At 40.1% G+C, this 23286-nt stretch overlaps 1 protein-coding gene across 6 annotated transcripts in view; it reads left to right on the forward strand.

Moving 5' to 3' along the window:
• The window catches only part of GOLGA4 (golgin A4), a 105145-nt gene extending 83861 nt beyond the window's left edge, over positions 1 to 21284 (forward strand). For 5 of the 6 annotated variants that reach the window (XM_056804257.1, XM_056804259.1, XM_056804255.1 and 2 more), the window contains 4 exons: positions 9131 to 9234; positions 13133 to 13219; positions 18167 to 18230; positions 20544 to 21284. In XM_056804257.1, coding sequence (XP_056660235.1) covers positions 9131 to 9234; positions 13133 to 13219; positions 18167 to 18196 — 221 coding nt within the window. In that variant the 3' untranslated portion in view covers positions 18197 to 18230; positions 20544 to 21284. The remainder of the gene's footprint in view (positions 1 to 9130; positions 9235 to 13132; positions 13220 to 18166; positions 18231 to 20543) is intronic. The other variant, XM_056804256.1, reaches the window with a different exon arrangement.
• The last annotated feature ends 2002 nt before the right edge of the window (positions 21285 to 23286 follow it).

Genomic DNA, 23286 nt, shown 5'->3' on the forward strand with positions numbered 1-23286 from the left:
GAGAGCTAGGCCTAAAGATGGAAGGTCCTGGCTTCATATCTGGCCTCACACTCTTCCTTTTCCTAGAAAATGAGCAGTTGCCTGCTGTTGGTCTCGTGTCTCTCTGTACCTCCAGACTGATGTTCCTAAACCATTGGTCTGGCTATGACCTGTAGAGGTCTGGCCACTACAAAAAGTTCTTGAATGGCTTTTAATCACCTGTGGAGGGGAACTAAAGACTGAGGAGCAATGGGTAAAGGTTAAGGACTAGAGGGAGAGAGACATAGTTTGAACAGACAAGGTACACAGAGAAAGAACTTCAGTGTCCTGCCAGCAGGCCAGTGCACAGAGAGAGAGTCTGAATCACTGCACTGTTTATTATAGGATTTTTCAGCATTGGGGGTTTTGGGGATGTCAAACAAGGGAAACAGTAAAGGTTTTAACATAATATTAGGTCCAATTACAAGATAAAGGAATGAAAGTGCCCAAGAAAGAAGCTCATTTGAAAGTCCTTCCTGACTTTAGTCAAACTGGAACTCTGATCCAGACCTATTTAAATGGAAAGTCAGGCCTCTGAGTGTCCAAAAAACCCTTTCAATCTGTCTGCTATTAGCTGTAGTTCTTCATGATAACAGAGGCTTAATTTTTAAGTTCAGCAAAATTTTAGCCCAATCCAATTTAAGGATTCACAAATCAATCATGTGAAATATTAGCTCTAATATTAATATCTTTCTGATTTGTTACAACTGAAACCCTTCAGACACAGCCTTCTTAACCTTCCTCTTCATCCTCTCAAATTCAGTCAACTTCATGGACACTCTAAATTTCTCCTGTTAGCATTTAAAGACCTACAAAACCTGGTCCCTCCTTTCTTTGCAGTCTTCTTATATGTTATTCCTCCACACACTGATGGTCTAGCTACTCTTCTAACATCAGCTTCTGCAGGAGCTCTCTCCTGGTCCTCCCAGATGCTGGGCCTTTCCTTGTGTCTCCCATGTATATATACTTGTTTATATGCAGAGGGTCTCCTGTGTTAGAATGTAAACATCTGGAAGGCAGTGGCTGCTTTCACTTTTTAGGTGTAGCACTCAAGGATTTCAAGGGATCTTGTTTGTTCTGTTGGTCTTTTTCTTTGAAGAGCATTGGGGTGTCTGGTACATTCCAAAAGTCATTCAGAATGCTTCACCACATGGTGCTTGTTTGTGATTACTGATTCTGAAATTTCTCTTTATCCACTTTTTATTTTTTAAAGGCAAAATTTGAGGCCCCAGATGGATTGGATTCCACAGAAATGGACATAAGTAGTAAGGGCTTGTGCCTAGATGATCTCTTTAGCAGGAACACTCACACTTCCCTTCTTGGCGCATTTTCACTGGCTGTTGTTCCATGCTTGAGTTCTTCCTTTCCTTATGGCTACCTCCTGCCTTCTTTCAAGGTTCAGCTAAAAAGCCTCCTTCTACAAGAAGCTTTTCCTGATCCCTCTTAATACCAGAGGCTTCCTTTTGTTGATTATTGCCAATTCATTCTGTAGAGATCTATATTTTTGGGTGCTTGAGCCTTTGTATGTTGCCTTCTCCCCACATCAGATCAAGAGCTGAGGGGCCTCTTCTGTTGAATTGCTTGACATCTGGAAGGGAGGTAAAGGCTTCTCACAGAGGAGTGGAATCTAAACTGAACCTGGAAGGAAGAAAGGAAGGACTGTGTTCCAGACAGGCATAGCACCAACTTTAGACAGCAGCAAGCAGGCCAGTTTGGCCAATCATAATAGCCTACATTTATATGTTGCTTTAAAAATATTTCTGATTTTGTATTTGAGTAAAGCTAGGACTGTTGATTTTGATTTTCATTGTGTTTTTCTATACTTTGTGTCTTCAGCATTTTATTCTTGAGTAATTCCCATTCCTTCTAGGCTGACTTTCCCTTAAAGATAATTAGACCTAAGGATCTCCACGGCCTTTTCTCTAAAACCCCTAACGTAGCTATTCTCTCTAAATTTAGAAGTCGGATTTTAATTTTCTTGGCTTTCTCTTTCTTATAACTGATTCTAAGAGGTCACATCCCCAAAAGGTTCCTCCCAGGTCTAGCCTAGCAGCCAGTGCAGCCTCATTGGGGCAAATGCATGAGTGAATAATTTAAGTGCTTCTTCTCTACAAAGAGAAGCACTAGGAATAAACATAGAGAATTAAGACAGTTCTTACTCTTAAGGAACTTCCATTTTAATGGAGGACATGCCATATATGGAAGGTTTGAACTCCAGGGTGGTTGGAAAAGTCATGTGATCCTTAGTACTTGGGTGATACTGCCTCTTCTTTGATGGCATTTAATGTTACTGTTCCCAGGGATCTTGGGTTTGGGGTCTTAAGCTTTCTCCCTTAGGGCTGAAGAGAGATCCTGGTCATGGTGAGCATGGTGGTTTGATGTGGTTGGCAGAGGGCCCAGCTGCTTCAGCTAGGTTGGTTTGCTTGTTAATGGTGGCGCTTGACCCTTCTTCCACAGGAGTTACTTTCCTGGACTGGGGGCTGGGCTAGATGCAGCAATGGTAGTGTGCGAATCACATCCAGAATAGCATTTCCTCTTGTTTGTTCCTCTGCCTTTTCAGGGATGAAACTATCCTGAAGGGAAGTCCCAAAGTTATCAAGCTCTCTGCCTTTGGCAGAAAGAGAGCCCCCCTGCCCCCCCAGGGTTGTCCATCATGCAGCAACATCAGTATTGGTGTTAGAGTTGCTGTCCAGGTAATAGGAATGTGGCCTGATGTTTTGTTAGGAAGAGCCCTTTATCTAACAGGATTACCTGACTGCCTCCAAGCTCCTCTGTCATATTTCTCAGGCAGGGCCATACCTCTCTGCTAATCTGCCCACGTGCTGTGTGTGTTGCCTTGGCTAGGCTAATTCTATGAAGTGGTATTGGCAGTTTATGCAGACACTCACATGAGGGTATTTGAGGCTTTGCTCTGATAGAATCCCGAGTGTTTTTATTTCTCTTTCTGTCTGCAGACTTTATGCCAGTGTTATTCTTAGAGATTGTTTCTTAAATTGTTCAAATTTATAAGAGTAAGTTGCTTTTTAAAGTTAAATTTTTATCTTTTTCCCTGATGAACAAAAAATCCATTTTTTTCCTCCCATACACCCTTCTCGTTGAATAAAACTAAAAATTCCCAGACCAGTATAACATGTGGAGCCACTCAAGCAACACAAAATCATTGGTCATATTCCCCCGCCCCCCAAGGCCCCCAATAGAGGTGGTATTTTGCACCCTATGCCAGGGGTAAGGTGGCCTTCTTCAATATTATCCCTCTGGAGTCATGGGTAGCTATTTGATCACATTTTCAATATTGCTTGGTTTATCGGTGGTGTTTTGTAAACAGCTCTGGTTCTTTACTTCAGTTCTTACAGGCCTTCCCACATTTTCTGAAACTGCTCACTTCATTTTTGTGACTCAGTAGAATTCCATTGCATTCACAGACTTCATATGCTTGAGCACACTAGGGCAGTGAAGCCTGCTGGGCCTATAACCTAGAGGTTGATGGATTGAAACCACCCTCTACTAGTGAATAGTATTTGGGCAGCTTAGGTGGTACAGTGGCTAGAGCACTGGGCCTGGAGTCAGGAAGCCTTATCATCCTGAGTTCTAGTCTGACCACGTACACTTCCTAGCTACGTGATCCTGGGCTAATCTTTTCAACCTATTTGCCTCTGTTTCCTCATCTACAAAATGAGCTGGAGAGGAAAATGGCAAACCACTCTAGTACCTCTGTCAAGAAACCCCAAATGGGGACAGGAAGAGTCAGACAACTGAACCGTCTCAAAAATAACTATAGCTTGTTCAGCCATTCCCCAAAAGGTGGGAATCTCCATAGTTTCCAGTTCTTTGCTGCTAAAAGAAGAATGGCTATGAGTATTTTTACACATACTCCTCGTTGCTTTTAAAAGATTTTAAATTCAGACACCTTGAAGGTGAGATCAATAACTGTTCTTACACTTGTAAAAATGTATCCTTGTGCATTGTTTTAAAGTAACAAATCTGCTTATTAGTTCCTGGCTGTATCATCATTTTCAATATAATTCTTTGATTAAAAACTTGGGTTGATTTAGTCAAAAGGAATTAGTAGTTGTAAAATCTGGAATTAGGCTGAGATGATGCCATTTAAGATGTTGTTAATATTATGAGAGTCTAGATAGTTGATGATACTTAGAATGAACTTAAAATTGGCAGAGGGCACATGTTATCTTTTTCCCCCCTTTACCAAATATATTTTTATTTAATTCTTTCTCAATTACCTGTAAAAAAATTTAACATTAAAATTTTTTTTGAATTCCAAATTTTGTCCTTTCTTCCTGTCCCCTTTGCCCTTTTTGAAAAGGCAAGCAGCCTGATATAGATATTTATACATGTGAAGTTGTGCAAAACATTTCCATAATAGTCATGTTGCAAAAAGACAGACAAAAAATAAAACCCAAACCTGAGAAAAATAAAGAAGGTAGAAAAGTTTGCTTCTATCTGCCTTCAGTCTCCATCAATTCTTTATCTGGAGGTAGAGAGAGATCATTTTTCATCGTAAGTCCTTCAGGGTTATCTTGAGTCACTGCATTGATCAGGATAGTGAAGTCATTCAGAGCTTATCATCATCATACATTATTGCTTTTGTGTACAGTATTTCTTGATTCTGCTCACCTCTCTTTACATCAATTCATCTAAGTCTTCCTAGGTTTTTCTGAAAGCATCTTACTCAACATTTCTTATAGCTCCATCACAATAGAGCTCCATCATAATCATATCCACAACCCCCAATTCATGAGCATCCCCTCAATTTCCAGTTCTTTGCCACCACAAAAAGAGCTGCCATAAACATTGACATTGAGACCTTTTCCTTTTTTAGAATCAGAGTAGAGAGCTGTTCAACATTTTTTTTTTTAGTGCCTTTGATATAGACATGGAAGGAGGCATGCTTGACCAATCTGAAGGTAAGATAAGCTAGGCAGGATCGCGGTCATATTGATGATGGAAACGGGATCAACATTTGCAGAAAAAATGGGTCATTTTCTTTGTTCTGGAATTCGGATTTTATTGGTTTGGACATTCCTGGTAAAGAAACCCTATTTACCAGCTTCCCATAATTTTGGGGTCACTTAGCAATTAAATGACTTGACTGAGAATTACATAGTCAGGAAATGTCAGAGGTGAAGTTTGGAGAAAGGTCTTCCTGTCCGTGAGGCCACTCTACCACCTTCCTTGGGGAGCAGAAGAGACAATCCTAATATGATTGAGCTCAGAAGAGATCAGTGTAAAGTACAGTACTTGGCTAGAGTCCACAGGGACAACGCAGCCCCAGAATGCGAACTCTAGCTTATTTAAAAAAGACTCAGTTTTCTGAATGAAGGAAAGTGATAGTTGTGTCCTGCTTTTTCTTCGACCACATCTGAACTAATGGTTCAAGTTTCCATGTTTTAGGGAAGAAATGAATATACTGGAAGGCCTTCAGAAGAAGGCAACTAGGATAATGAAGGAACTGGAGAATGTGTTGTACAAAGATATTAGGGGGATTTAGCTTCAGGAAGAGACTTTAAAAGGCACCTGATAAAAGGACCTGAAGAAGAAGCATTAGACTTACTATGCTTATTCCCACAGTGAATAGATCTAGGTGCAGTGGGTGGCCCTTGAAGAAAAATAGACAAGATGAGATGAATGGAATAAAATTGCTCCAAAGGAAAATGAGTGATAGTAAGTTCTTCCTCAGTCAAGTTTAAAGTGAAGAGTACCTATATGGACCTATTTTCTTCTTTCCTGCTTTTAATCTTTAGTCTCTCATCCTCCAGCCACCAGTTAGGCCCAAGTCTCCTCCAGACTTAAAAAAACCCCAACACCCTCACTAGATCTGGTCATCCCTGCAGCCAGTATTCTTTATTCTCTTCCAAAGGTATCTGTTGTCAGTGCTCTTAGTCTTGTAAACATGCTGAGATCTGGCTTCCAATGCCTTCATTCAACTGAAACTTTTCTCCACAGCTAATCAATGACTCTCCTTAAAAAATGTATTTATTTTCAAATGACTAATGATCTCTTAATTTCTAAATCCAATAAGCTTTCCTCCATTCTTGATCTCTCTGCAGCATTTGTCTCTTCCTTCTCTTTCTCATGGATACTTTATCTCTAGCTTTTCATGATCCTGTTCTCTTTCAGTTCTTCTCTTACTTGTCTGACTTCCCTATCTCAGTTTCCTTTGATGGGTTACTATCTATGTCACATCCAATGGGTGTGGATGCTTCCCAGATCTATATCCTGGGCTTCATTTTCTTTTCTCTTTTCATTCTCCTACTTGGCATTCTCATTAGTGCCCATGGATTCAGTCAGTCTCTGTGCTGACACTTCCCATTTGTGTCCAGCCCTAGGGCCTCTCTTCAACTTCAGTTGCCTTGGACATCTTAAACCATATACTGCAGACATCTCAGACTCAGCCTTCTTTTCCCTACTTCTAGCATACTTTTTTTTAAAAAGAATTTCTCTATTCATGTTGAGGTGTTGCTATCCTTTCCTTCATTCAGGTTCACAGTTTTGGTATTATCTCCTCTCTCACTTATTCCCCTAGCCAACAGTGACTACACTTTATCATTTCTATCTCTATAATCACTCCTATGTCCCCTTCTTAGTGTTCCTACAACCACCACCCTAGCTTAAGAATCCTCATCTGGATCATTGCAACAGCCTCTTCATTGACCTTTTGGTTTGTCAACTTTAATTCTCATCTGCCAAAGAATCTGACTGTGTCATGTTCCTGCTCAGTGAACTCTGCTGACTCCAAATGTTAATGCTTCTTTTTGGCCTTTAGTGACCTCCCCAACCTGGCCTTTTCTTGACTTTCTGGTGGTTTTATGCCTCATTCTCCCCTGTAGTCCACTTGCTATTCCTTGTGCTACGTTCATCTCCCGCCCCCCTGTGCCTTTGTGTGCTCCCTGGCTGCCCCCATATTTGGAATGCTCTCCCTCCTCACCTCCAGAGCTTTGAATCCCTGGAGTTCTTTAAGACTCAGCTCAAGTCCCATCTTTTGTAGGCCTTTTTTTCTCAGTTTTTCCAGCTGTTAATGCTTTCCATTCTGAAGTTACCCTGTATCTGCTCTGGGTATAATTTGTATATGTTGACTTCTCTGTTAGAATTTCAACTTCTTGTGAATGTGGGACCCTTTTTGCCCTTTTTAGGAGTCATAGTATCCCCACCATTTAAAACATTACCTGGCACATAATAATAATGACTAATGATGATAGGTGACTAACCATGATGATTGACTGTCCAATTGTAGAAGGCATTCTTGTTCAGGCATGCTTTGGACTCAGTGGCTTTCCATTGACTTCTTTGATTCTAAAATTCTATTAATATGAAGCGCTGAATGGGCTTTGTGCCAGTGAACATTTGAAAACAACCCACGGCTTGGTTGATTTCATTAGTAGGGGGATCAGTAGATCTTAACCTCTTTCTGGATTTAGTAGCTAAGTTCTAGGGAATTGTATGAGCTTAGGCATAGACATTAGACACTATTGTTAGTGGTAGGGTTTGATTCAAAGTCTTTCTTATTTCCGGCCCAGCATTCCACCTGTTATACCACAGTACCTCTTGACAAAACTCAGTTATTTTAATGAGTATAATTTGTACCATGATTACTGAGAGCTAAGAAACAGAAAAAAAGATAAATTGAGTGAGTAGAGTGCTTACTTTCCATAGTAAGCACTTAATAAATGTTCATTGACTTGAAAGTTTAATTTTCACATACCACAATAAAAAGGAGATTTTACAATAGAATGCAATATTTGGAAACGTTGGGTAAAAGAGCAGGTAGAAACTTCTTTGGAAAACATATTTCCTAGAAACAAAACTACATCAGCTATGTTTAAATAAAGGCCCTGGTAAGAAGACAATTGTGTTCTCAGATAAAGGTTGATTTCTTTATTATATATCTGGAATGTTTGAATTCTTTGTACATTTCAAGTTCAAAATAGAGTTTTGGTGACAGATAAACAGTTCATATTAACAATCATTCTATCTTATATGTAGTATTTCCTGTTTGAATGAAAAAAAATTTTTTTTTAAATTTTATTTGGTCAATTTGGTTACAAAAATCATATTCTGTGTCCCCCCCCACCCCCCACCCCCCCCGCAATTCCACTGGGTATTACTTGTGTCCTTGATTAGAACCTATTTCCATGCTGTCGATGTTTGCACTAGGATGTTCATTTAGGGTCTATATCCCCAGTCATGTTCCCTTGACCCATGTAATCAAGCAGTTGTTTTTCTTCTGTGTTTCTACTGCCACAGTTTTTCCTCTGAATGTGGATAGTGTTCTTTCTCATAGATCCCTTCAGGTTGTTCATGATCACTGCATTGCCACTAATGGAGAAGTCAATTACGTTCAATTGTACCACAGTGTATCCGTCTCTGTGTACAATGTTCTCCTGGTTCTGCTCTTTTCACTCTGCATCACTTCCTGGAGGTCGTTCAGTTCACATGGAATTCCTCCAGTTCATTATTCCTTTGAGCACAATAGTATTCCTTCAACAGATACCACAATTTGTTCAGCCATTCCCCAATTGAAGGGCATCCCCCTCTGAATGAAAATGTTTAAAACCTGAATTAAAGCTAATTTGCTGTATGTAGTAAAATTATTCCATCTATCCCACATTTTGAAATGAAGTCATTGTGAACCGAAAATTATTAACTTTGAAATTATGAAAGGATGATCATCCTAGAGTCTTCCCCAAACAAAAAGAGTTTCGATAGACTAATAAAGGGAGCTCATTCTACAACTATTATGGGTGATAAACTGTTCTGAGTGAATGAATTAAATAATATGAAATCACAGTGAGGAAATACTGCAATCCTTATGTGTCGTCATTTTTTAAAAATGATGGTCCCGGTACTCAAGTTGTCTTTTCCAAAGGAAGAATACACATCAGAAAACCTGAAGTTTATGGAATGGATTGATTGATATAAAAGAAACACAGTCCACTACTTTGTGGCTAGAGTTTATCCATATAATTACAATATCAGGAAAAAAATTATTCTTTCACTTAATCATTACTTGATTGTTTTTAGTCTGCTGCTGTTCTGGGTAATAGACAATTATTTACATGATTTTCTTTTAATTTGTACTTGATCTGTTTCTTGACAGGGGGGAATCTGTGCCATGCTGATGTCTCTCTATTTGGAGAGCCAACTGAGTTTGAGTACTTGAGAAAAGTGCTCTTTGAATATATGATGGGTCGTGAAACGAAGGTAGGGAAGAAACCCTGTTTCTGGTGATGTGGTGTGTGTTTGAGTTTAGAAGTGAGAATGTTGCCTGCACATATGCCCTCACCATGGTGTTTCCTTTGGTACATCCACACTCTGCTCTTCTTGGGCCATAGAAGATTGATTATTTGATACAGGATTTCACTCTTAGAGCAAAAAACGAATTGGCAGATATTGCTTAGGTTCATTACATCTGTAAAATGTTCAGTTTAATTACCATTGCCTAATGCAGAATACTAGAAGTTATACATAGGTTGAATTATGCCAGGAATAATTTATTTTGTGACTTCAGATCTTTTAAAAATAGGAAAACAATTTTTCCCATTTCTGAAACACTTTGTAGTATTTCAAATATTCCTGAATAAGGAATATATGTTTAGGAAGAACTGTAATCTTTTATTTTGGTTAAAAAATTGTAACAACACCCAGGAAATAACCCATCAACTTAGAATTAAAGTTCTCTCTGTATCTAATGGCTGTCCCATCACTTCTCTAAGAAGTATACACATGTCCAGAGCCCCTGCTCCCCTGTGTCATAGGAATTGAAGAACACAATATAGATCTGTGGCATGTAGAGAAGGAATTAAAAGCTTTAAAATTGGGGTGAACGTGCTCCTCTTGGCATGCCTGACCTTCACTCAGATAGCTTGAAGGAGAGACAAATGCTTTCAGGTCAGTTGTGGTTCGGGTTTCTCAGGAGACCTGAAAATAAAAGCACAGAGACATATCGTGCAGGAACCCTTAGACTGAAGCTCAGATTCAACTTTAAGTGGGTTGGTGCAGTCAGAGTTCTAGGACTACACATCACCCAGACCTTCCTCCCTTGGCAGCTCAGCAACAGAGGACATGTCGTCTGCCTTAATTCTGTAGGGGATCATCAGTTACGTCAGCATGAGGCCACATATCAGAAAGGTACTACTTTGGGGCAGCCAGGCCTAGAGATGGGTCCTGGGTTCAGATGTGGCCTCTGACCCTTCCAGCTGTGTGCCCTCGGGCAAGATACTCATTGCCCAGCCCTTACTGCTCTTGTGATTCTAAGATGGAAGATAGAGTTTAAAGAAGGAAAGAAAGGTACAGCCTAGAGTATTCCTGCTCCATTCTCTTATCATCTGTCCTGCAACGTAGGAAAATCACGAGTCTCTTCTGGCTTCTCAGACCTTGGCTTCCCCTCTCTCATTCCTTGTTTAGGGCCTGAGTGCAGGCTGTAGTTTCACTCTAGCACTCTCCCATACGGGTTAATAAACCTTTATCCGATGCCGTTTCCTGATGTGCCAAATAGATCAGGCTTCAGCCTGCCTCTGAGAGAGGGCTAGCCTGAGGATGACCAGAAGGCCCGTCGGGCGCTTGTCCATTTTAAATCCTGCAGCCAGACGGAAGAATTGCAGTGACAGAGCTGCCTTAGACAGGACTGGCCGAGTCAGGGTCTGCCAGAAGCCAAGGAAGAAAGTGTTGGGTGTTTCCTGGGTGGAAGGAGGGAGCTGCTACTTTAGCGTGACTGTTGGAATGGAATTGGGAAGTAGCCAAAGGTGGCCCGGGCTGGACATAGCCGTGTTAGAGCCTCGCTGAGAGTTACAGATGGAATGAGCGAGTGTGTCCCTTCCGAGTAGCATCACCACCCGCAGCTCTGCCGCACTTCGCAGGATGCACGTTTCCCTTGACCTGTGTTGCTTCGTCTGCTCTTGCTCTTGCTCGTGATGGCCGTCATTTTGATGGTAGGCGACTTAGTGTTTGCCACAAAGAGGAGCACCCAAAGGGCCTGCCTTCCACTCTTCTCTGAATCTTCAAGCTGTTGGCGAGAGATCAAGGCAGCCCTTTGCTCCTTTTGGGTCAGAAAGCCTTTCCTGCTCTCGGGTGCTGGGGAACAGCCTCTCCTTCTGCGGAGGGAGAGCAGCACCAGTTGCCACCATTTGAGCTTCCCCCTTTCTCCCCCCACTGTCCTTGGAATGTGTTATCAGAAGAGTTCATTCAGTCTCCTTGTTCCGAGTGTTCTGTGGCATGGACCTGGGCATCTCTTATGAAGATGGCACCTTGTGTCACAGGCAGCGAGAGCTTTGGCTCCCTAACTGGGCAGTCGGCAAATCCTCTCTTTTTAAAAGGGAGCATCCAGTGAATTAGCCAGCCGTGAACTAAGAAAACAATCGGATGCTGTGAATGTTGTTTTTTCCCTATTCATGTGGTCACTAATAAATTGCTTAGTGAATTGACAAATGGAGAATAGTTAATTGCATTTCATTTGTTCAAACAGATTTATGGATACACACGTGTCCTGCGTGTGCCTTCCTAACAGGTTAGCTAGCACTTTAATGTTGCATGTTTATAAGATACTCGTAATATTGAAGTAGCACAAGTCAATTTTGTGACCTTGAGCAGCCTTCTAAGTCGAGGGCACCAGAAGCAATTTCCTTTTCAAGGATCCTTCTTAAGATGGGTCTGTAAGGCCTCTTAAGAATAAGTGACATAATTAGGATGAAATCCTTATTTGGGCATGTTTAAGACACCAACTTTTATTAGTAAGGTGAAAGAATTGAAGTAAGGCTTTCTCTAAGCTGCTTCTAAAAATCTATGAGAACTGAATTCTGTTTTGTGAATTTTATTTTTCAGCCTGTCATGGTAGTCTTGAGGGACATGAGAATTGGAAAAATCAAAATTTGTAGTTTATTATGTTAGTTCCTGGTGCGTGGGACATTCTTAATGTACCTGGGCCTTATGTTGACTCTAGTAAGTAAAAAACTGACATTTGAATGGCAAAATTTCAAGTGGGAAGAATTGTGGTGTTTATTTTTGTGACATCTGATCAAAAAAGTAATTAGCTAATAACAGATGGTTATATCATCTCACTCCTCTCCCCCCATCCAGACACAGACAGACAGAGCAAAACACATATCCTTGGAGATGTGCTCTGTGTGTGTACAAATGCACATTTGCAGAGGAAAAACTTGCAAGGTTATCTCTTCTACCTTCCCCCTGTAATAAAAGAATAAGGTTTCTAGCATCCCTGACAGCTGGACATGATTTTATATTTAAACACTGAATTTGTTATCTTCTTTTCATAAGTGGTGTCTTCTTTCCTCTCTGTTTCCCTCAAAACTCCTCACCTTGAGAACCAAATAGGGAAAGTTTCATCCCTTGAGGAGAATTTTCCAGGAGCTTATGGGTGACAGTCTGACTTACGGTATATTTATTCAGATCTGCACAACTTATGATCTTGTTTTGCAAGCTGCCATGTATGATGTTTTGATTCATCTGTCTTCTGCAAAGCAATACATCCTGTGTTTATTTAAAATCCAAGTTGTATTTCCAGTAGGCTGATGTGCTGCATGTCTTGGAAAAACAAACCCAAACCCTCCTGAGCATGTTCGTGTTCATGCAGTAGCCAGTGTTTGTGAGATCTATGATGTGACAGAGTCTCAGCCGGGCTTGGGGTGACCATCCGTTTCTGATTACTTTGAACACACATCTTGTCATTGCATCAGTTCTCAGATAGATTGTTCCAAAGGAAAAGGCCTTACTCATTGACGAGCCATTTATTGCAGTTCTCCAAAGTTCATCTTCATAAGATGAAAAGGGCTAAGAGTATTTGAACTTGGTAGCAGTGCCAGGTAGCTTCTGCTCTTCAGGAAGAAGCACCCTTTGATTACTTTGTCAACCAAAAGACTTTCAGGACTGCCGTCTAATTGGAATAATGTATTACTCAGTTTTGTATGTCATGTCCTTGATTGATAATCTTCACATCATACTTCATTGTCATGGCTTTCTTTGAGATTTTTAAAGGAGAATACTCTTAGCTTGGTTAAAAGATTTCTAGCTAGTGCATATCAAATGATTGTTGTTGGCTTTCACTTTCCCTGATGATTGTCATTAAGCCTCTTTATTTCTCTTGTAGACAATGGCAAAAGTCATAACTACAGTCCTGAAGTTTCCTGCTGATCAGACTCAGAAAATCTTAGAACGAGAAGATGCCCGGCCAATGGTAGGTCTTGCAAATAGACTTCATTAAGTTGTAAATAAGCTAACTTCTTAGTTCTTATTTTCCAAAGACCTAATTATGGAGAAGGGTTTTGCCATGAGGAGGAGGGTGAGCTAAGATCCTCTGTAGATGATTACTTTGGAAGAGAAAATATATTTTATTTCTCCATCTCTCTCTATCTCCTCTCTCTGTCTCTGTCTTCCTCTGTGTACCTCTGTCTCTGTCTCTGTCTCTGTCTCTGTCTCTGTCTCTGTCTCTCTGTCTCTGTCTCTGTCTCTCTGTCTCTCTCTGTCTCTGTCTCTCCACCCCTTTGTCTCTGTCTCTTTTTGTCTGTCTTTCTGTCTCCCTCCCCTTCCCTTTTGTCTTAGAATCTTAATATTGGTTCTAAGGGAGAAGAGTGGTAAGGTCTAGGCTATGGGGGTTTAACTAACTTGCCCAGGTCACACAGTTAACAAGATTTGAACCCAGGACTTCCTAGTTCTGGGCCTTTATCTCTAGCCACTTAGCTCCCCCCAAAATGTATTTTTTCACGAGGACTAGGTGCTTGCCTTTTCTTCTTTCCTCTGAGTACATTATGTACAAGCACAAATAGGCTACTTAGAGGATGGATGGCATTTTTTTCTGGTATAATTAGGAACTTTTAGAGCCCAATCCTGTTGCTCAAGGAGAAGTCATAGAGTGTATGATTTCTAAGTTAGAAGCAAATGATTTTAAAGGTTCAATGATTCTTGGATCATAGAATTCAAATATTGCTGAGTCTTTGGTACTCCCTAGGAACGAGAAGGATGTAACTACTCATCAGTGGACAAAGCTTCTTTATAGAAAATTAGCTGGTTGGAAAAAAAAATGCCTGATAAGTCATGCTGGGCAGAATGGCTTCTCTTTATAGCTTCCAAGCAAGAAAAATGTCCTCTCTGTGCCTGTAGCAAAAGCAACAGGACAGGCCTCCAACAGCTGGTACACTTGAACATTTGTCTTCTGCCTCCCTTATTGCCCCCTTTTTCCTTTTCTTTCCCCTTTCAAGGCCATGTGATCCATCATGCACTTGAATAATAATTGCCCCTGCTTAAGTCTCTTAGCTTATTTTGGAGGCAAACGTGTCCTTTAGCTGAGTTTTCAATCAATCTGCCATTCCTCATTTGGAAATTCAGTCAGTAAACATTTATTATGTGCCTACTATGTGCCAGGCTCTGTGCAGGCTCCAGGGGAAAAAGAAGAATAGATTGGAAAAGTCAGGCAAAAATGATTGACCTTGGCTTCTCTCAGCAATCTTCTTATTTTAGTCTGATAGATGAAAAGCCTCAAAGGAAGGCCAGCCCCATCCTGGAGCCGGCCGTCCACTCCAGTGGTGGTTGATGGATAGAGTTAAAAGAGTCTGGCTTGGGCAGCGTGCAGACAGTGGCGTTTTAATGGGGCTTGCATTATTTAACGGCCCGCAATACCTTCTGGAAACTTGCCTTTGTGACCTCAGTAACTGCCTGTTTACCTCTGCTGTCGCATTGACGCAAAGCTTTCCATTTGTGCCTGCGAGGCATTTCTCCGCCATTCTCTCCTTCCTGCCCCCTGTCAGTGCAGTCTTGGGCTCTGGAGAAATGGAGTCGGAGTAGAAAAACAATCGATTTTTAAGAAGAACTTCTGTAGCTCCGCTCAGTTCAGGCGACATAGTCCTAGGCTGAAAGGACCATTGTGTGCTCAGTGTAGTTAAGTGAGATGTTCGACGCTCAGAAAGCCAGTCTTTTTCATTTTGAAGAAAGGTTTGAGAAGGAAGCTGAAGTACCGACGAAGCCATCTTTACTCATGCCGCTTTCCTCTTAGCCGGGGCTCTTCTCGTCCCAGTACTGGCCCCTCCAGGAAGCATCCCCTGCAGCTTCCCCTGCTGGAGGCTGACAGCGTGGCTCCTTCTCTGCTGGGACTTGCCATTGTCTGTGGCTCTTTAAGGGATGTGGGCAAAGGACAGTGGCTGAGGCCAAGGCCCCAAGGATGGAGACCGGAGCTGAGCCGCCCCAGGCCACCTGGCTGGCTCCCAGGAGCTCGGGGGGGACTTGTAGAACCTCTGTGTTGAAGCCTCTCGAGGGGAGAGCTACTTTGTGGTTGTCTTGAGCCCCCGGGCCCAGCAGTCTGCCTGGCACAGAGCAGGCATTTGGCACGTGCCCATCCACGGGCTCTCAGTGGATCCTCTAAACTCTGAGAATAGGCCCGGCCTTTTTCCTTCCTCGTAGCGCCCATCACGGTGCCTACACTTGGCAGATGTTTTTTTAAATACCCCCCGATGGACACAGGGCAGTGCATAAAGCTAAGCCCCAAACAACGTGGTACGTCTAATCTGGGCAAGGCTTGGTGCTGGGTGCCCTCGGGGGGTCAGAGATGGAAAGGACGCAGGGCCTGCCTTGGAGGAACCTCCGGTGCGGGGGCTTCATCAGTGAGAGCCATCAGGAAGAGGAGGAGGCCTTTGTGGAAGGGAAGGCCTGGATAGGGTTTCCATGGAAGACAGGCAGGGTCGACTGGTGATGGGGCTTGGCTGGGTGATGCATTTGGGGCCTGGGAACAGAGTAGATGAAGCCATGGAGGTGGGGGAAAGCGCTGGCGTGTCTGTGTTTGCATCCTTTGGGATGAGCCTGGAATTGGAAGTAGATGACGGACAGCAGTTTTGTGCTGGGCGGTGGGGAGCCGGAGAATTTCTGGCAGAGACGCCCCGGCCACATTTGGGTGGAAGGACGATAGGCCCGCTCAGTCAGCTCTGCAGTCAGCCAGCTGTCAGGGCGGCCTTGTCCACCCCTGGGCCTTATCTGTCCCATTGAGATGGTGCGGTAGGGAATGCCTAAACAGCAGCACCAGCAACGCTATGAAGGCAAGAAAAGGGAACATGGCAGGTAGTTGGCCAGGCCTCTTCCAACACTGCAAAGCTGTTAGACTGGGGCTTCCATGTTGAAAACTTCTAGTTTAGATTTATTTTGAGTGAAAACGGGACATGTGCACCAACATTCTTGCCTCCCTTGTGCTTGTTTTCATTTGCCAGGCCAGAGCTTTCTGATCATTGTTTCATTTTGGTGGTCATTAGGTCTTAGAGGTGTGCTGGGGATTGCTTAACAACTGGCCTTTTGGATGCATTTTTCAGTTTAATATGTGGTATAAACATTTTCTTAATCACTTTCTGAAGTCTAGACAAGACAGTGAATCATGACCCAGTTTGTAGTGTTTGTTGATTTCCAAGTTGGAAACGCTCACACCGAAAATGTAACAATCACTTAGGATTTGAACTGGTTCCAGCCTTTCTCCTTCCCCCGAGTGGCTTGATTTGAACTCATGTCTTCCTGCTTCTAGATTCATCCTCCTGTCCACTATGCCACCTACCTGCCCTAAAACAGTACTTATTGAAATACAGTTTTCCCTGGATAGCCAGAATTAAACTTTATTTAATGAAAATGTGGTCTCTGTACCTTCTTATTGACCAGGCCTGTTAGGAAAGTCTAAATTAATGCCACAGAGATTTAGCTTGGTTTTTCATTTCTTTGCCATTTCAAATAAGTGGATGTTTCTGCTTATTTTGTTGATGGCATGCTTCTCAGTAGATGATTTCTTATTATATACTCCTAATCTGCCACCTTAATTTTTAACTTTTGAACTCTTACTGCTTAAAAAAACGTTACGTCTCCTGCTTTCCATCCTCTTTCCCTCTTTTTTCCTCTTGCAGAAAAGCTCCTTCACCTTGTAGGTGTTTCTGCATGGTGTTTTCAAGGATGCTGGATATATTCTTTTTCTCTAGAAGGACTCCTACTGGACTAGATCTGCCTGTGTTCCTGCTAATGAATTGGAGCCCAGGCCCATGTATTGTAGATTAGGAAAATAATCTTTCACGGAAGTGTCAGCAAACCCAGGGCTGTGGGAGCATCACTAATTCTCCCATTGAATTTGAATGTAAATAGCAGGAAGCTTCTGGAATTGAACTAACTTCAGCTCTGGAATTCAGCTATTATTAACAGTTTCTACGTAGTCTTTTTAAACAAACCTGGAAGTTCTAAATTACATAGTATTAATGATACTTCCCAGTACATACAGTCTATGTACTGAATTATGATCTGGATCTGTCTTTGACTCCAAGGGTTTCAGTCAGAAGATCAAGTGGAAATTTCAGTTCTCATTTAAGACAACCATTTTGTTTGGTCGGCTTTGTTTCTGAATATTAAGACATTCAACTAGTAATAATTTTAAATGTGACCTGTGTGGAGCTGAGATTTCAAAATATCAACATGACTTAAAAAATGGTGGTCTTCCTTAAAAAGTTGTAATTAAGTTGAATTTTTTGTAATTCTATACTTTGTTAATTAAATTAAAAAAAAATCCCTTACCTTCTGTCTTGGAATCAATCCTGTGTATTGGTTCCAAGGCAGAAGAGTGGTAAGGGCTGGGCCATGGAGGTCAAGTGACTTGCCAGGGTCACACAGCTTGGAAGTGTCTGAGGCCAAATTTGAAACCAGGACCTCCTGTCTCTCGACTTGGCTCTCAATCCACTAAGCTACCCAGCTGCCCCCTAGATCAAATTTTGTTTTAAATGAACTGGTGGAGCGTCTTTTAAAAAACCCTTAGAGAATACATTTTTTTACTTAGCAAAACATTTTCTAATTTGTATTCTCTAATTTTAGATTTTAATCTTTTGGGTTTGCTTAAAATGAGTTACACTTGCCATTATCTTAACCTTCTCTTTGATAGACATTTAAGTTTTTCTTGCAGTTTGTAAAAGAAATCTCAGCAGCAGAGTGATGCATGTGCCTAGTATGGGAGAGTTGCAGGGAATTTTAAATCCTTTAGAATTGACTTTAACTCCTTTATTGGGGAGAAAAATTGAAGTAGAATTTGCTTTTAGCCCATTAATCTTATGTATATACCTCAGCTTTGGTTTAAAAACATTCTTCAAAAATCATTCAATAAGCTTTTTTCTCCCTGACTTTGTAGTTTGCTTCAGCTCGCAGTGGTATCTTCTGAATAAGCCATCAGTCTGTGCTTAGTTAGCATGTGGGTGAGTGAAGAATAATCTACAAACTGTATCTTTTACATGAAATCTAATGCCCTGCATGAAATGAATGAACCTTTCCCTGGAATTCTGCTTCTCTCGAATGAAAATGTTCCTTCATGAGCTGATCTTCAGAATATCTTAATTTTAGGCCTACATTTGTATTGGCTAAACTGACAACATTAACCCTTTAGACACTCATTAGATGTTTGGAAATCTTTAAAACAAGAGAAAAAAAAATGTCTGGTCCTCCTCCCCAGTCCCGTATCCTTCCAAAGGTGACAATCATAACAAAGACAAAATTCCCAGAGTATTTTTTGATTCATTAATGAAAAAGAGATAACACTGAAAACCAAATGGCAGATTAGTATAAAAGTTATAAATATCACAGATCTGAAATAAATTTGGGGTAACAAATGTACCCCAAATAGTAGTAGTTGAAGGTAATTCTAAATTAGAGGAAAGTGGAAGAATATTTGCTGACTTTCTTTTTACTTTAGTAACACTAAATGTACTTGCCCAGTAAGAAACTTTGCAGAATCTAGTTTTATGTTTTCCCAATTAATAGAGTGGGTTATCTTTGTAATCTAGTTGCATTCTATTGAAGTCATTGTCAGACTTTTTTTCCCCCTCTGGAAAAGTTTAGCCTGGTCTATGTGTGAATTTCTACAAAGTCTGAATTAGGGGGATAATTAATTAGTAAGTGAAATTTAATTATAGTTACACTATTATCTTGATCTGTTAACTTTTCACAGCATTTTCATTTTTAAGCTTTTTTGCTTTAAACATATCCGTGATTATGTTTAGCCCTCATGTTGTATTTAATGTATACCATTCATATTTATCAAACAGTTCTTTAAAAAGTTTTAATAACCTGTGAATAGCCCATGAGGTTCTAATGTAATTTAATTAATTTACTTATAAAATCCTTATCTTCTGTTTTGGTAAGGGCTAGGCAATGGGGGGGTTAAGTGACTTGTCTGGAGTCACACAGCTAGGAAGTGTCCGAGGCCAGATTTGAACCCAGGATCTCCCATCTCTGGGCCTAGTTCTCAATCCAGTGAGCCACTCAGCTGCCCCCAAGGCTCTACCTTAAAAATAAACAAACACATAAATATATACATATATATTTCATTATAAGAACTAACTTAGGAAAATTCATATTTATAATTTTCAGTTGTTTTAATATGATAATTTGATCATTCAATTCCACAGTTTTTTCCCCCCTAATCACCTATCATATAGCAGGTACTTTGCTAAACACACCAAGGGCGCAAAATCAAACACGAGACATTCCCTCCCTCCAGGAACTTCCATTCTACGGAGTACAAAGTACAGGCAAATCCTAAGAACTCTACAAAGTAACATATTAGGCAATCCTAGCTGTGCATAAAAACCCTTTAACTTAAGTGTCCCCAAAGAGCAGGCTCTGTCAGAGCAGGTTATACAGACAGAGAAGATGGATCAGTATTTATAATCTAACACCAATAGGATCATTAAACTGACTTAACAATGAATGTATGCTTGTAGTATGTAAAAGACTCATTACTATAGGTAGGGAATGGATTTTTCATTTTGCAAATTAATTTAGAAAATCAGCTCATTTCATGTGATTACACAAACCCTTTCATCATCTTTTGTTAATTTTACATTATGCACAGTGTCGGTGGGAGCGGGGGATGGATGTCTGGGAGTGGTGTCTTTCAAGCTTCCTTTTGGTTTCTTAATTTCATTTGGTTATCTCCAGTAATTTTTTTAGCCTAGAAGTTTATCTAATCCATTTCCTTGATAGTTTTAATTTAGAAAGCCTTGAGAGAATAGTATTGGCTTCAATTTTAGAGTTTTTCTTTTTAAAAGAATTTAAACTAGTCTACTGGTTTCAAATAAAACTTAGCTTTGACATGCTGTGTGTACTGTCAGTGCTAAGTAGTATTTAATGAAAATGTAAGAGTACCCTCGGCTATTGTTAAGATTTGATGGCTATCTTCTGGTGGGGAAAATAAGGCTTTTTGCCTATGATAGCTTCATTATTAAGCATCTTTTAGGATGATGGGGCAAAAAGACAGTCAGTATTTTTTATACATTTTTGTTTAAGTAATTGAACTTTGATTTCTTTTTGAATCATCTTTTAAAAAAAAGAAAATGCCATTTTGGAGGTTTACAGAGTTAGAGTAAAAGAAATAGGAAAAGGTTTGTGAGATTTAACTGAACTTTTTCTAGAGCTTATAATTTTAATATTACTGATGGGAAATATTTTGTTCTATTTTAGTTTCAAAAGTTAGCAGGCAATTTTACTTCTTGCCTTTTATTCTTTTCCAGTCATGGCTAAGATTGTCATCTTGAAGAAATTGGGATGAAGAACATTCTTTGATCATGCTGCTTAAAAAACTGTCCACGTCTCTGTTGTTCTTTGAGAAAAGGCATGACGGCTGACAAGCTGCTTTTCAGGTCCCTGGGAGAGGCAGCGCAAAGGCAAAGGATGACACTGGATCATGGATACAGCTGAGCCTTCCTTTGAAGGTGTTCTCTGTAGGGGTGACCTGGGACTGCTGGCTCTTTCTCCTCATTTGGGGGAATAGGACATGATGAATGAGTGAATCCCATATATGATCTCAGGAGAGATTCTCTCATCCCTTTTTCTTTCCTCCCTTTAAGATTTAAACTTGAGGGTTTGCCTCTTCTATTTATTTATTTTAGGGTGATTTTTTTGGGGAGGGGGGGTTTGTCTCTGGTTTAGTTTACTTGTGCAATACATTTGGAGGTGGAATTTCATAGATTTTTTTTTCCTGATGAATTAGATCGATTTAACTATGTTATCCAGATTAGATTTGTTGATTTTTTTGCTAAAGACTAGTTCTTTAAGCTTTTGCTTCTGATAATTCAAATGGCAGTACCTCATTTGTTTACTTTGCTTTTGTACTTATATTTTCCAGGAAAAAAATATTGTAAATTGTAAATAGTTAATACAGAATTGTATTATATGTTGATCTGTGACCGTTGGCAATGTCAATCTAGGATGAACAGAGAAAAAATAAAGTTTTATTTACTGTATAAAACTCAGTATTGCTGTTAATTAAAATTTTTTTTAATGATCAAGGACTTTTTAACTCCCTCCTTCTGCCCTTCCCTCCCAAGAGAAAAAGAAAATCTTTATAACAATATGAATAGTCAAGCAAAACAAATCTCCATGTCGGCCATTTGCAAAAATAGCTATTTCATTCTGCATATTTATTTCATTGCCTCTCTGGCAGGAGGTGGGAAGCATCCTTCATTAGTTTATTTTCTGTATTTCTCAGTTGAAATTCTCTTCATTTAAAAATAATTAGTAACCTCTATAAATAAAGATATGTATCGAACATCATATTATTTGAAAAAATTATATCTCCTTTTTGTACATATTTATGGAGATGTCTCCCCTCTCCTCTGCTAAGACTTTACCTTATGACAGAGGAAAAATTAAGCAAGAACAACCAATTTAATGCTGAAGTCTGTAGTGGAAGCAGCATTTTGTTTATATAGTCTTCCATCTCTTTACTAAGAAGAGAGAAATTTCATTATTATTCCTTCAGAACCATTCTTGTTTTTTCAATTACTGAGGGAAATCAGCTTTTTAAAAATCATTTTTTCATATACATTGTGTATATTGTTCTTTTGGATCTATTTATATCATTGTTTATTAATTTATATGCGTCTTCTCTTATTTCTTGCAATCCTTATTTTTGTCATTTCTTGGGGGACAATAAGGGCCTGTCTGTGGTTTGGAGTTGGGAAGACCTGAGAGCAAATCTTCCCTCAGGGATGTCCATCAATTGGGAAATGGTTGAACAAATTGTGATATATAATTGTGATAGAATACCATTATGCTAATAAGAAATGATGAGCAGAGAAGGATTGTTACAGGTTGATAACTCTGGATCCATCTAAGATAAAGATCTGAGAGCCCTCGTCAGAGGTTGAATTCTATTGTTTGTCTGAGAACGGGTCTGAGTGCCCTCACCACCACCTTCTTTTAGTTTCCCATAACAAGATTGCTGACCGTTCCATGAACCCTGTATCATTCCTGGAACTGCTATCTTACCCTAACCATTATCCTACCAGCTACACTATATTCTTGTTACACTTTCCCATGGACCTTTCTCATGGTTGATTGTAATTCCTATGGTTTTTACCGTTAAAAGATGACCAGTTTGCAATAAACTTGAACCCATTGCCATCAGCATGGGCCCTTCCGACCCCACACTGTATCTGTGTCTTTGATTCTTATCTTTTCCCTTGCCCTTATCTTTAGGTGAGGCCCTTCTAACTTCTACCTTTGTATTTCCTCTTAGTATTTTCCCCAACCTTACCTTTGGAATTCTGGTCGCAGTCCTACCTCCCCTTTCCCTCCCAGGGGCATTTACAAAGGATGATTTCAGAAAAAGCTGGAAAGACCTATCTGAACTGATCCAGAGTGAAGTGAACAAAAAGAATCAAGAGAACATTGTACACAATAACAGCAATTTTGCACGATGATCATCTGTGAAAGACTTAGCTATTCTCAGCAATCCAAAGATCCAGGAATTCTGAAGGACTTATGAAAAAGAATATGCCAAGACTTCACCTCCTTAAAAAGATCTCACAGAATTTGAATGCAGATTGAGGCAGACTATTTTCCCATTGTTTTATTTGTATTTTTGTTTTTATTGATTTTTTTCTCCCAACTTGACCAGTATAGAAATATATTTTGCCTGATCATACATGTATAACCTACATCAAATTGGTCACTTTCAGGGAAGGGAGGGATACTATTTGGATCTTACAATTTCAGAAAAAGTTTTCTTTTAATAACAAAAGATTGTTATTACATTTAATTGGGAAATTAATTAATTAATTAATTAATTATTAATAATTAATTAATTAAATAATTGGGAAAATAATTAAAAACAAAAAGCATCCTCAAATACTTGGGAGCTGGACCTTGGGTGGATCCCCTTTTGGGTTTTCGCCTTTGTGAAAAGGAACAGATTGGACCTAGTCACCTCTAAGGGCCTTTCCAACTCTAACTCTGTAATCCTCTGAATGA

The sequence above is a fragment of the Monodelphis domestica genome, chromosome 7 (genome assembly GCF_027887165.1).
Source record: "Monodelphis domestica isolate mMonDom1 chromosome 7, mMonDom1.pri, whole genome shotgun sequence".
In the NCBI taxonomy this organism is placed as follows: Eukaryota; Metazoa; Chordata; class Mammalia; order Didelphimorphia; family Didelphidae; genus Monodelphis; species Monodelphis domestica.